The sequence below is a fragment of the Podarcis raffonei genome, chromosome 8 (assembly GCF_027172205.1).
Source record: "Podarcis raffonei isolate rPodRaf1 chromosome 8, rPodRaf1.pri, whole genome shotgun sequence".
Classification (NCBI taxonomy): domain Eukaryota; kingdom Metazoa; phylum Chordata; class Lepidosauria; order Squamata; family Lacertidae; genus Podarcis; species Podarcis raffonei.
Window position 1 is genome coordinate 71,059,649 of NC_070609.1, and position 14,024 is coordinate 71,073,672.

Below are 14,024 nucleotides of genomic sequence, written 5' to 3' on the forward strand. Positions count from 1 at the left end.
TTGCAGAAGAGGTGAGCGAAGACGAAATGAGCGAAGAAGAAGAGCGGGAGAACGGAGACCACCTCCCAGTGGGTAAGAAGACAAATGGCGAAATGTGGCTTTATGTAATCTCTCTCCTTGTGCTTGTGGCATGACCTTGGTGATCCTCTGATGGTTTGGAGGCACCTCCTAAAAATACGGTTTGTGTCCTAAGGCTTCCCCCAACCCACCCCTGGCTGGTTCTCGTGTTTGCAGTCTAAAGCAAGTATAGGGAACCTCAAATGCGGCCCCCAGGCCTCTCTGTCCCTTGAGACTCTCGCCAGGTCGCACCCTTCCCCATGCAACAGCTTTTAAAAATTAACTTTGCTGCATTAATTGTGCATTCTGCAGCTTTCTGGTGTTTCAATTTGTAATCTTTAAGGTAATATTTTAGTTTCCTGTTAAATTAACTTGCTTTTGAATGTGTACTGTGAGGTGTCTTACTTGCGTGGGTATAGAAATCTCTGGCTTTTGCATGACTTGAATGTATCTGTGATTCTTGCATTCCAGGGGTTTTGGACTAGGTGAGCCTTGGGCTCCCTTGCAGCCCTACAGTTCTATGATTCCAATGTAGCCTACTGTACAAAGGCAAGAGTCACAACTCTTGCTCTGCCCATTTTTTATTTAACTCGGGCTTCAGGCTGAAAAAACAGTTCTGCACTCCTCAACTGGAGCTTCTTCCTCCCTGACAGATACAAATATTTGGCAGCCGCTGAACATAGATCCTGGCCTGACTTGGCTGCAGGTTCTTGAAGGGCAAAAAGGGGAGAAGCTTTACACAGTATATAATTTGACTTGTGGATCTTGCTGCCGCAAGACATGGTTAATAGGTGGATTCAGGAAGGATAGGTCTGTCAAATAGCCATGAGAACCGTGTCTAATGTTTGTTCTACTTGCAGTGAGTAACTTAGGTTCATTGATTTCAGTGGGTCTGTAACTCAGATACAATCCATCATATTGAAATGAAGCCTCCACACCTGTGGTTCTCAACCCGTGGGTCCCCAAATGTTGTTGGACTACAACTCCCATCATCCCTGACCACTGGCCATGCTGGCTAGGAATGATGGAAGTTGTAGTCCAGCAATATCTCGGGACCCACAGGTTGAGAAACATTGTTCCACACTCAGAGGCAGTTTGTCTTGGAGCGCTGGAGGCAAGGGCAGGATGTTTCCTTTGCACCCTCCTTTTGAACTTGAAGGATCCCCCAACATCCGCTTCCTGCCACAATTTGATTCTTACGTTTGAAGTTGCAGAGTCAAGGTTTGACCGGGATTCCGTGGGGAGCGAAGGAGAGGAAGAAGACGCTGGCGAGGGGACCCCGCAATCCAACACGATGACGGAGGGCGACTACCTACCTGACTCACCTGTGTCATCACCTGTGGAGCTGAAGCAAGAGTTGCCCAAGTATCTACCCGCCCTTCAGGTTAGGGGGCTGCTATAGATCTCTGGCCTTCCTAGGGAGGGGTCAGGCCAAGCCATTTGGTGTCTTTTGCTGACCTCCGAATGAACAGAGACTCCATGTACCCACCTGTCACAATGGCCCACTGGGATTGGGCGATCTAAGGGTCTGGCCTACTGGCTGGAATCAAAAAATGCAGTCATTCTACTCCTTCCCAGGCCCTGCTGCCACTGTGCTACCCAGGTTTAAGCCATGGTTTTTCTTAACATTACTTCCAAACCTGGGCTCATGGTTTGTCTTGCCCCAGACAAGCCATAGGCAAGGTTTGTTCTTGGTTTGCTGCGTGTGGTTTGTCTGGGAAAGAAGCAGTATACAGTGGTACCTCTGGTTACGTACTTAATTTGTTCCGGAGGTCCGTTCTTAACCTGAAATTGTTCTTAACCTGAAGCACCACTTTAGCTAATGGGGCCTCCTGCTGCTGCCGCTGCGCCACCAGAGCACAATTTCTTTTCTCATCCTGAAGCAAAGTTCTTAACCCGAGGTACTATTTCTGGGTTAGCAGAGTCTGTAACCTGAAGCGTATGTAACCTGAAGCGTATGTAACCCGAGGTACCACTGTAAGCCTGGTTCAGATGTGACCCTAAGCAAAACCATAGCTTTGCTCTGGGTAGTGCAGCAGCAGCAGCAGGACCAGAGGGGAGGAGAACAGCACTCACATTTTTTGCTAAGTATATCTGCATACTTTCTCATTCACACTAAACCATGGTTTGGCTTGTCCCTGGATGCAAACTGGGTCTGCGAGAGCCTCAAAACAATACTCCACACCACAAATATATAGAGACCCAAACATATCCATATTGTTGTTGTTGTTTAGTCGTTTAGTCGTGTCCGACTCTTCGTGACCCCATGGACCAGAGCACGCCAGGCACCTCTGTCCTCCACTACCTCCCGCAGTTTGGTCAGACTCATGTTTGTGGCTTCGAGAACACTATCCAACCATCTCATCCTCTGTCGCCCCCTTCTCCTTGTGCCCTCCATCTTTCCCAGCATCAGTGTCTTCTCCAGGGAGTCTTCTCTTCTCATGAGGTGGCCAAAGTACTGGAGCCTCAGCTTCACGATCTGTCCTTCCAGTGAGCACTCAGGGCTGATTTCATTAAGAATGGATGCATTTGATCTTCTTGCAGTCCATGGGACTCTCAAGAGTCTTCTCCAGCACCATAATTCAAAAGCATCAATTCTTCGGCGATCAGCCTTCTTTATGGTCCAGCTCTCACTTCCATACATCACTACTGGGAAAACCATGGCTTTAACTATACGGACCTTTGTTGGCAAGGTGACATCTCTACTTCTCAAGATGCTGTCTAGGCCTGTCATTGCCCTTCTCCCAAGAAGCAGGCGTCTTTTAATTTCGTGGCTGCTGTCACCATCTGCAGTGATCATGGAGCCCAAGAAAGTAAAATCTCTCACTGCCTCCATTTCTTCCCCTTCTATTTGCCAGGAGGTGATGGGACCAGTGGCCATGATCTTCGTTTTTTTGATGTTGAGCTTCAGACCATATTTTGCGCTCTCCTCTTTCACCCTCATTAAAAGGTTCTTTAATTCCTCCTCACTTTCTGCCATCAAGGTTGTGTCATCTGCATATCTGAGGTTGTTGATATTTCTTCCGGCAATCTTAATTCCAGCTTGGGATTCATCCAGCCCAGCCTTTCGCATGATGTATTCTGCGTATAAATTAAATAAGCAGGGAGACAAAATACAGCCTTGTCGTACGCCTTTCCCAATTTTGAACCAATCAGTTGTTCCATATCCAGTTCTAACTGTAGCTTCTTGTCCCACATAGAGATTTCTCAGGAGACAGATGAGGTGATCAGGCACTCCCATTTCTTTAAGAACTTGCCATAGTTTGCTGTGGTCGACACAGTCAAAGGCTTTTGCATAGTCAATGACGCAGAAGTAGATGTCTTTCTGGAACTCTCTAGCTTTCTCCATAATCCAGCGCATGTTTGCAATTTGGTCTCTGGTTCCTCTGCCTCTTCTAAATCCAGCTTGCACTTCTGGGAGTTCTCGGTCCACGTAAGAATACAAATTAACATGACAAAATCCCACATGACAAAAAAAAAAAACCACTCACCCCATCCTGCAACTATGGATCACATGTAACTAAGTTGTTTCAATTATGAGTCTTTCTCAAGCTCCTGCATACTCCTGCTATCAAATATTATTTCTAGTGTCTTATTTCCTTAGAGTTGGGAGGTTTTTTTTATCAGATTCCAGCTCAAACCAGAGATGAGCACAGCTCCACTCAGGATAGTTATATGATACATGGCTCTGGCTCGTACACTGTGCTTTGAATAGAGCTTGAATTGGCTCTCTCCCCACCCCCATTTCATTTTTTAAAGTTTCTAGTCCATATGAATGTGAAAAATAGGATTGGAAACACAGGACCTAAGAGGGATTGTCTTGTGACCTTGCGTAATTCCTTGCCCCTCCACCCGACTACTAGAAGCAGAGTAATTTGAAAATTAAGAGAAATTGTGTACATATGCAACTTTTATTCTCTCTCTAGGGCTGTCGTAGCGTTGAGGAATTTCAGTGTCTAAACCGGATCGAGGAGGGAACATACGGAGTGGTGTACCGAGCAAAAGACAAAAAAACAGGTTTGTTGTTTCTTCAGCAATGGCACCGCTTAGAGACTATAGTAACAAAGCGGTGCATAAATGGTCAAATAAGTAGGTAAGTTAATACTACTACTACTACTACTACTACTAATAATAATAATAAATACTTTCTAGATGAGATTGTGGCGCTGAAGCGGCTGAAGATGGAGAAGGAGAAAGAAGGTTTCCCCATTACTTCTCTAAGGGAGATCAACACCATCTTGAAAGCCCAGCACCCAAATATCGTCACTGTCAGGGTAAGGCCACCAGCACTTGATCGCCTGTTGACGTGTTAACTGGGCGCCTTGCAATTGTCCAGGATTATATTCTGTGGCTTTCCCTTGTTCCAAGAAAGCTGCAGCATACATACCATCCTTGCGTGGAAGCCTATATATGTAGCTCCGTATCACTTAAGCCTCTTTCCCCTCCACCCACAAGGCAAGGGGACATTGCCTTTTATGAAAACTCAAGAAGAGGATGGTGGATCAGGCCACTGGCACCTCTAGTACAGCATCCTGTTCTCACAGTAGCCAGCTAGATGCCTGAATGGGAAGCTTCCAAGCAGAGGCTGGGTAGATGGCCCATTGGCGTGAGCCAGCAAGGTGCTTCTTATGTTCTTAGTTTAGTACTACATAGCTGGGATACATGGCTGATTTGTTTTTGAGACCTGAAAGAAAAGCAGGGCCTGAGCACATGAGCGCTTTCCCGCTTCCTGCGGCTTCCAGCAACCTGGTATTCAGAAATATTACTGCCTCCAGCCATGGAAGCAGAGCATAAGCCAATATGGCTAGTAGCCGTTTCTAGCCCTTTCCTCTGTGAATATGTCTAATAATATTTTAAAGCCATCCGAGTTGGTGGCCCTGCCTCCTGTGGCAGCGAATACCATAGTATTTACTAGGCCCTGTGTGAAGAAGTACTTTCTTTTATCTGTGCTGAATCTTCCAACATTCAGCTTCACTGGATAAGTTCTAGAAAGGAAGAAAAACATTTCTATCTAGCCTTTCTCTATCTAACCTTGTGTTTAAGCACTTGGCTGCAGAGGCATCGCTAGGGCATTTAAAGTGTTTCGGGGTAGGTAATGAATTCAGGAGATAAGTAAATTGGAGTGTGTATCCCAGGCTACTGGCTAGGAGAGGTATTTGGAGAAATATTGTTTCAAAGTGACCTTATCTAGAGGTCATTCAAAGGGTACTGAATGGGAGAAATTGAACTGGGTTTATTTGGAGCAGGATACATTGGGAAATTTGGGGGTAATTTGGAGTGATCTGGGGTGAGGAGCAAATTTATTCAGGGTGGTTTGGATGGGAAACTAGTTGGTTGGCCTCCAGTGACATTTTGATTAAAAAGAGTCCACACCTGTAACATATTACATGTTAGCATATGTTAGCATATGTTAATTTGTATCTGTGTGCTGATACCCCAGATCTTCCCAAGTATCTGGTTATGTCTCGGCTTGGCTGGTAGTCATAGTCTGCAAGGAATCCCATACACTTGAGTGAGATGTAAGTAAGTGCAAAGATTGAAGGAAGGAAATTATGAATTAAACCCTGCAGTCATCCAATGGTATCTGTGGCCTTTAGGATCACTGGTGCGTCTCATTTCGGTTTCCAGGAAATTGTCGTCGGCAGCAACATGGACAAGATATATATTGTAATGAATTACGTGGAGCACGATCTCAAGAGCCTCATGGAAACAATGAAACAGCCATTCTTGCCAGGTTTGTGGCGTTTCTCGAATTCTAAACACACTTGACATAAACTTAAGCTTACCAGGCTGACAAAGGCACGGGTGGGTCCTGACTTCTTTCGCCACCCCCTTAGGATCTCTGCTGTTGTATATTTCAGGGGAAGTGAAAACCTTGATGATTCAACTGTTGCGAGGGGTCAAGCATCTTCACGATAACTGGATTCTTCATCGAGACTTGAAAACCTCCAACCTGCTATTGAGCCACGCTGGCATCTTAAAAGTAAGAGCCAACTTTCTGAAGCTGTTGCAAGCAGTCAGATGTGTTCATGGCAGGCTCTCTGCAGAGTACATTTTGACCCATCCAGGGTTGTTGTTGTTGTTTTTCCAAATGCAACGTAAAACCATACGTTATTTATTGCATTTATTTATTAAGCTGTATGCCCTTCCTTTCTATAAAACATTCACGGTGATTGTCCAAAGCTGTGAGAGAACCCAACCACCACCAGTGGGGTCTGGCTTCATTTGGTGACACTGCAGAATTTTAGAGTTGATAGGGTATTTAGAGGTTTATCCAGCACACTCCCTGCTCCTAATAGGTATCTTGCCGCTACAGCATCCCTGGCAATAGGTTGTCCAGCCTCTACTTGAACAACCCTCACCTTCAAAGAGCTGGCAAAATAGGGGCCTCTGATATTTCAGCAGAAAGAGTACAGTGGTACCTCGGGTTACATATGCTTCAAGTTACATACGCTTCAGGTTACAGACTCCACTAACCCAGAAATAGTACCTCAGGTTAAGAACTTTGCTTCAGGATGAGAACAGAAATCGTGCTCCGGCGGCAGCGGGAGGCCCCATTAGCTAAAGTGGTACTTCAGGTTAAGAACAGTTTCAGGTTAAGTACAGACCTCCGGAACGAATTAAGTACTTAACCTGAGGTACCACTGTATTTCACAATACTGGTTCCACCGATGTAAAAGCCCACCTCTCTATTACCAGACAGAGTGAGTGGACTTGCTGGGATGCAATCTTTATGAGATCCTGTTCTCAGACAGTTTGAGGGCTTTAAAGACCTAGAAACGAGCACCTTACTCAAACAGAAGCCAGGACAGTGATACAAAAAGCTTGTGGCTTTCTAGGGGCGTCGAGCTGACTGCTGCTGAAAACCATATACCGGTGTAGAGTTTAGCTTGTGGTCCCCATCGTCCAGGCAGTTCTTAGGCTATTCCATTTCTTTCTCACCAGGTTGGAGACTTTGGGCTGGCCCGAGAGTACGGATCGCCTCTGAAGCCGTATACCCCTGTCGTCGTGACATTGTGGTACAGGGCGCCTGAGCTGCTACTTGGAGCCAAGGTTTGTGACTTATAGCCTTTCCTGCCTGGGAGTTTCCAAAGGCAGCTATTTTTCATCATTCCCATTTTAACATTTATCGTAGCCGAATGTACCGTGCAGCTGACGAGTGGCACTCGCTTGGCTGGTTTTCCTTATTAAGTTGAGTGACCTCAAAGTTTTATAAACCTCTATAATATTCACCCTTGGCCATCTTTTCCCCGTATTTTAAAACAAAGCACAAATCTGGGACGTTTGCATCTCCCTTCCCTCAAGATGATGATCCCACCCGTATATTGGGGTGGGGTGGGGGGGTATAAGTGGAGAAAATGGACGCTGCTTGACTCAAGTGCCAAATGATAACCTGCCATTGTGAGTTACCGTATTTTTTGCTCTATAAGACGCACATTTTCCCCTCCAAAAATTAAGGGGAAATGTGTGTGCATCTTATGGAGCGAATGCAGGCTCCTTGGCTTCAGCAATAGCAACGCGAAGCCTCCAAAGCGCAGTGGGAGCGCTCCCGCTGCTCTCCGGAGGCTTCGCATTGCTTTCGCTGGAGCCTGGAGAGCGAGAGGGGTCGATACACACCGACCCCTCGCACTCTCCAGGCTTCAAAGATAGCCGCCTGAAGCCTCGAGTGCAGCAGGAGCTCCCGCTGCACTCTGGATGCTTCGGGTTGCCTTCACTGAAGGGTAGGTGCCCCTTCAGCTAAGCGGGGGGAGAAATGGAAGGGGCTCCTTTTCTCCTGCCGCTTCGCTGAAGGGGCGTTGTGCAGAGAGGGGGAGAAATTTTTTTTTCTTGTTTCCCCCCTCTAAAACAAGGTGCGTCCTATGGTCGGGTGTGTCCTATAGAATGAAAAATATGGTACCTTTTCAACCTCACCCACTCAGCAGCACAGTTTCAGAATTGTTGCTGTGGACTCTTCGCTCCCCATGCTGCAAAACGAAAACAAAAAACCCTTCCTTGTTCCAGAAATCTTCACATGCATCCTTACCGCACCATACTGATCTGCCTTGACCATGCTTGGCGGCGAACAAAATTAAGCAACTAACTTAATTTCTTATTCTCCTGCCTTCCAGGAATATTCCACAGCCGTCGACATGTGGTCCGTGGGTTGCATATTCGGAGAGCTGTTAACCCAGAAGCCGCTGTTTCCAGGGAAGTCGGATATTGACCAAATTAACAAAGTTTTCAAGGTAAAGCTTCACACAAACACACACACTGCCACTCATTATATATTTGCATAATGCCAAACTAAACAAAACAAAATAGGTGCTAGCTTTCTCTTTTCTGCTGCAAAGACCCCCTAAAGAGATGTTGTTAATTCCCTGTTTTTCACTTGATGATATTCCGGCCCCCAGTGGGTCGAAAAATAAGATTCTTGCTTTTCGATCCAATGTTCTTCCTTTGTTGCTAAGCAACTAGCTTGGCAGGCTATCAGTGTCTTGCTCTCCACCTGACATGGTCTGGATGGCAGAGACATGCATTTAGTGACACACTAGGGAGCTGTAGGCAACTAGAAATTCCTTGTGGGCGAGCAAACCCTTCTAGTGGGCCCCCTCCTCCCCCTTTGTTCATGTACTAACTGCAGAAGAAGGAAACTCTTTTTCTTTCTCCAACCTGCATAGAAATGCAGTGAGTCTTAATTTTTTTACTAGCTGACCAGTGGCTTTTGGTACCTCATGGTAGATACTTTTAGGGTGTAAGGCAAGGAGCCCTAACAGTATTGTAGGGCTGGAGCCAATGACAACTCACTCGAGTTTTGTCCTCACCCTCCATCCTGCTGAGTTCTACAAAGGCCATACTGACTCAGAGGAGGAGGAGGAGGAGGAAGCTGACAGGCCATGCCTTCCTCTGGACTGGTTGTATGTTTTAAAGTAGGGGCTGGCTGAGGTCAGATTGGATTTTCAGTAACAGAAGGCCAAGTCACTAGCAACAGATGCATACGAAAGCCGCAAAAGTTCCTAACAATATATCGCCCAAATGGGATGATACTTCCTGGTTTTTCAAAACTTTTGTCCTCATTTTGTATATGACTCTTATTCCATTTTCTTGATCTCCACTATTTTTGTCCACAGACGATCCTCGCTAGTATCATACTGACTGGGGCAAGGGGAGAAGGGGGTTGAGCCATTTTAAGCCAGCTTCCTTACATGGTTTTTCATAATTATTCTTTCTGGAAGGATCTGGGAACCCCCAGTGAGAAAATCTGGCCTGGGTATAACGAGCTGCCGGCAGTGAAGAAGATGACGTTCACAGAATATCCTTACAACAACCTCCGCAAGCGGTTTGGGGCACTCCTCTCAGACCAGGGATTTGATCTCATGAATAAGTAAGTCCATAAGAATATCAAAAACGTAAGGTAAGCCCTGCTGGATCGGACCAAAGACCCATCCAGTCCAGCATCCTGTTCTCACAGTGGCCAGCCCATACAGGAGGAGGTAGAGCATAGCCGTCATGACTAGCCGTCCTCCATCAAATCCCCTTTTAAAGCTGTCCGAGGAGAGAACCTTGAATTAGAACATTAGAAGAGGCCTTTTGAATCAGGCCCATCCAGTCCACTTTCCCCATCTGTAATTCCCAGCAGCTGGTATTCAGCTCCCTCCAAGAGTAAACTGCTTTGAGGTTTTATTACAATCATGCTGTGAAATATACTATATAATTTGGAAAGTTGTTTGTCTGTCTTTTCTATGCATTCAGACATTCCTGAAGTTATGGCCACCCAGTTTGGCATGATGGTTCCTAAGATGTAGGAGTGGGTTTCAATCTCTGTTCTAATACTCTTGGACACCATTCTGAGTCAAGATGGTGGACTGATCCTTTTCAAACAGCACTGATTTAGACACCTCTAGAGATGCCACCACCCGCTTTGGCACAATGGTCCCTGAGATGAAGGGTTGGGTTTTAATCTATCTATGTTTGGATACTATTGGGTGCCATGTTGAATCAAGATGGCGGTTTTAACCAAATTTGGCAGGAGACCAGCAAATCGCATTATATCCGTTAATGAATCTCAGTGCGGTTTCTTTGTTTATTAGAATTCCTGAGCAATGCTGCGTACTTTCTGCTAGTTAATAAATAAATAAATAGACAGCACAGAGAGAACACAGTGATCATGGCTAGTAGCCATTGATAATAGCCTTATCCTCTATGAATAGCACCACATTCAAGAGGCAGATGCAGCCCAGCGTTGCAGGGAAAATTGAGCCGCTTGGGTAAGGTTCTGACCCTAACCCACCCGACCTTGAGGCACATTGTGATTGCTACACACACACACACACACACACACACACACACACACCCAGATGCCATGCCATAGCAATTCTTCCCGGTGGGGAGTGAAGTGGTGTATGAAATTGTGCTAAGTGAACAATTTGCAAAAAAATCTTCTTTGGCGGCATCCGACTTCATGCTCACCCGCGTTTTTCTGCCCGAAGCTGCCTGCTGCTTTTTTCCAGCACAGCGAGCAAATCGTCAGACATGAGAATTTGAAGTTCTGGGCCCCTGCTTTGTTTTGTTTCTAAAAGGGCTTTCAGTGAGCTCTTGTCCAGGTAAAATAGCGGCAGCTTCGCATTGCAGGGGGGCTGCGGTTCATACTTGCCCACTCTGGCTCACCTCCTCCTCTGAAATTCATTTTCTTCGTCATTCCCCTCAGCTCATTGTGCTAACCCTTTTCCAGGTTCCTGACGTACTACCCGGGCAGAAGGATCACCGCTGAAGACGGCTTGAAGCACGAGTATTTCCAGGAGACGCCGCTGCCCATCGAACCGTCCATGTTTCCGACGTGGCCAGCAAAAAGTGAACAGCAGCGAGTGAAACGTGGGACGAGTCCACGGCCGCCAGAGGGGGGCCTAGGATACAGTCAGCTGGTAAGTTTCCTTGTAGTCGGCAAAGCTCTGTGTAAAAATTCACCATCCTAAAAAGGCCTGTGTTTTAAAAGAGAACAGGTTTCTGGACCTTATTGAAATTTTCAAAAAGGAAAACCCAAGGTGGAAGATGGTGCACTTCAAGTCTATAATGCTTCCAACATAACTCCCCCTTTATTTGTAAAGGTCAAGGGACCCCTGACCATTAGGTCCAGTCGTGGCCGACTCTGGGGTTGTGGCGCTCATCTCGCTTTATTGGCCGAGGGAGCTGGCGTACAGCTTCCGGGTCATGTGGCCAGCATGACTAAGCCGCTTCTGGCGAACCAGAGCAGAGCACGGAAACGCCGTTCACCTTCCTGCTGGAGCAGTACCTATTTATCTACTTGCACTTTGACGTGCTTTCGAACTGCTAGGTTGGCAGGAGCAGGGACCGAGCAACGGGAGCTCACCCCGTCATGGGGATTCGAACTGCCAGCCTTCTGATCGACAGGTCCTAGGCTCTGTGGTTAAACCCACAGCGCCACCCGCATCCCCTTTATCTGTACGTTATGTCAATTTTATGTTCTCATTCTTTGACCAAGATGACGTAACCAGGTGAAGAAGCTCTGGGAGTGCTTCGTTTCTGAACAGCCTTTTTCTTTTTAAAGAGGAGGAAGTCACAGTCTTCCTTCTCTGGGCTGTACCGGGGGGGAGAACAGTTTTGAATGCACGTCTTGCATCCTTCCAAGCAAGAGCAGAACCAGATGCTCCTAAGTCAGGAAGGAGAGGTGGAACACAGCTTTCCTGGAACCAACTTTGCCCTCTTCAAAATCACCATGTGCCACCTCTTTCTACAAATTATGCAGACCATCCTTGCCCCAATCTGATGCCCTCCAGATATTTGGACTTACAGCAGGACCAGTGCCAGGCATGATGGAACTTGTACTCCCAACAACAGCTGGAGACTCGAGTTTGAGAAACACTGGTCTACACTGACAGCAGTTTTCAGAGGGTTCAGGCATGGGGCATTCTTTGCCCTACCAGGAGATGCCAGCTGGGATTGAACCATGGACCTTCTGCATACAGGGTAGATTCTCTGCCACTGAGCTATCGCCCTTCTCCAGCAGCGCTGTTAACAGGAAGAAGGGCCTGTTACGTAGCTCGGTGACAGAGCACTCCTCTCGGAATATAGAAAAACCCCTGTTTCAATCAGTCCTAAGGATCAGAGATAGCAAGCCACCTCCCTCATCTCTCCTTCATAGGTGGCTGGCAGCAGTTAAAAACTCACTGCTAAGCCTGCCGTTAGTGCTCATATTGCAACCATTATCCCAGGGGTCAGCAAACTTTTTCAGCAGGGGGCCGGTCCACTGTCCCTCAGACCTTGTGGGGGGCCGGACTATATTGGGGGGGGGAGAGAACGAATTCCTATGCCCCACAAATAACCCAGAGATGCATTTTAAATAAATGCACACATTCTACTCATGTAAAAACACCAGGCAGGCCCCACAAATAACACAGAGATGCAATTTAAATAAAAGGGCACATTCTACTCATGTAAAAACACACTGATTCCCGGACCGTTCGCAGGCCGGATTTAAAAGGTGATTGGGCCGATTCCGACCCCTGGGCCTTACTTTGCCTACCCATGCACTATTCCGTCTATCTTGTCCCCCCCACCCCAGTCCCACACAGTGGCTGCATTTGGCTTGGTAGGTTTGCAACCGGCGCAGGCCTTATCTGCCAGCAGGTGGTGCCGTTGCTTTGTGGAAGGCTTAAAAGAATATATGTGAGATAGAGCCCTTTTGGATCAGACCAAAAGGCCTCTCTAGTCCATCATCTTCTTCCTCACCATGGCCTGTGGGAAGCCCACAAGCAGGGCCTGAGAACGGTTGCCCTTTTCCCACTGTTGTCTCCCACAGGCTGGTACACAGCTGAAAACCTGTGCTTGCCTATAACCATCGCAGCTTGCTAGCTGTTGCATGAGCTCCCCTCTTCGACTCATAAGCCTCATTCCCTCCTCGAGTCATCTTAAACTGGCAGCTATCAGTACATCTTGTGGGAGGGAGTTCCGTAAGTTAACTACGCACCATGTGACGAAGTCCTTCCTTTTGTCTGTCTTGAAATATCCACCATTCAGAGGCCTGGCATTCTTAGAATCTCCTTATCTGCAGCCGACTGTTGGCTAGTGAAACATCTTAAGTTTGCATATCTGTTTTGTCATTCTAGGGTGACGACGACCTGAAGGACACCGGCTTCCATCTTACGACCACAAACCAAGGGGCATCAGCCGCGGGACCAGGCTTCAGTTTGAAGTTCTAAAGCGTAAGGCGAAGCAGTGCAGGAAGGAGACGGGGAGAAGCCAGAGGGGAAGCGAACACTTTGCTTTTCTGCTCAAGCTGTTGGCAAGCGTGTCGACAAGCGCTCTCCGTGCAAATCCACTCCTCTCAGGGGGAGGGGTGTGTGTTTGTTTTTTGCAGGATGTCACCTGCATATGTGAAAAACGTTCTTCCTGGATCTGGCACAAAAAGTCACTGCGATTCCATTTTAAGGATTGGAATTAATCTGAATAGCCAAGGACTCTTTTTTGCAAAAAGAAGAGAAGGCAAAACAAGAAAACAAAATCCCAACGAACTTGAATGGTACAGTTTTGGAAATGATTCTTTTTTTCCCCCCTCTTGTTTGTATTTAAATCTTCTACTCTGGATGGGATTTTTGTTTTTGTTTTTGCTTGTACATTTGTAGAATAAAGAAATACAATTTTTAATTGTTTACCCCGTGTAAAGGAAACTCTTCTTCACTAGTGCCAGACTCGGAAACAGGAAATGATTTGCACAGAGGCACGCAGATCTTCACCCCTCCACCATTATCAGCACTTTTTTTCTTTTTCTTTTTTGCACTGCTGTAGTTTTCCTCAGTTTCACTTCTGGAAATCAAATTACATTTCCAGCAGGGGAATAATTTGGCCAGCTTGCATTTTGAATGTGTACATTTTCCTCGGAAGTTTTGTGGTGCAATGCCGAGTGGAATGTCAAAATGTTTAAAGGGAGGCGTGTATCAGTCCAATGATTGATGGCAGATGCCTGCTAAGTTACT

At 46.6% G+C, this 14,024-nt stretch overlaps 1 protein-coding gene across 4 annotated transcripts in view; it reads left to right on the plus strand.

The window, feature by feature from the left end:
- LOC128419708 (cyclin-dependent kinase 11B-like) overlaps positions 1–14,024 on the plus strand; it is a 33,569-nt gene that overhangs the window by 17,101 nt on the left and 2,444 nt on the right. For 2 of the 4 annotated variants that reach the window (XM_053400721.1, XM_053400722.1), the window contains 11 exons: positions 7–72; positions 1,266–1,441; positions 3,984–4,074; positions 4,210–4,331; positions 5,686–5,791; positions 5,919–6,040; positions 7,003–7,110; positions 8,166–8,282; positions 9,270–9,418; positions 10,766–10,955; positions 13,158–13,523. In XM_053400721.1, the coding sequence (XP_053256696.1) occupies positions 7–72; positions 1,266–1,441; positions 3,984–4,074; positions 4,210–4,331; positions 5,686–5,791; positions 5,919–6,040; positions 7,003–7,110; positions 8,166–8,282; positions 9,270–9,418; positions 10,766–10,955; positions 13,158–13,250 (1,340 nt within the window). In that variant the 3' untranslated portion in view covers positions 13,251–13,523. Of the gene's footprint in view, positions 1–6; positions 73–1,265; positions 1,442–3,983; positions 4,075–4,209; positions 4,332–5,685; positions 5,792–5,918; positions 6,041–7,002; positions 7,111–8,165; positions 8,283–9,269; positions 9,419–10,765; positions 10,956–13,157; positions 13,571–14,024 lie in introns of those variants that run through there. The other 2 variants (XR_008331904.1, XM_053400720.1) reach the window with 2 other exon arrangements.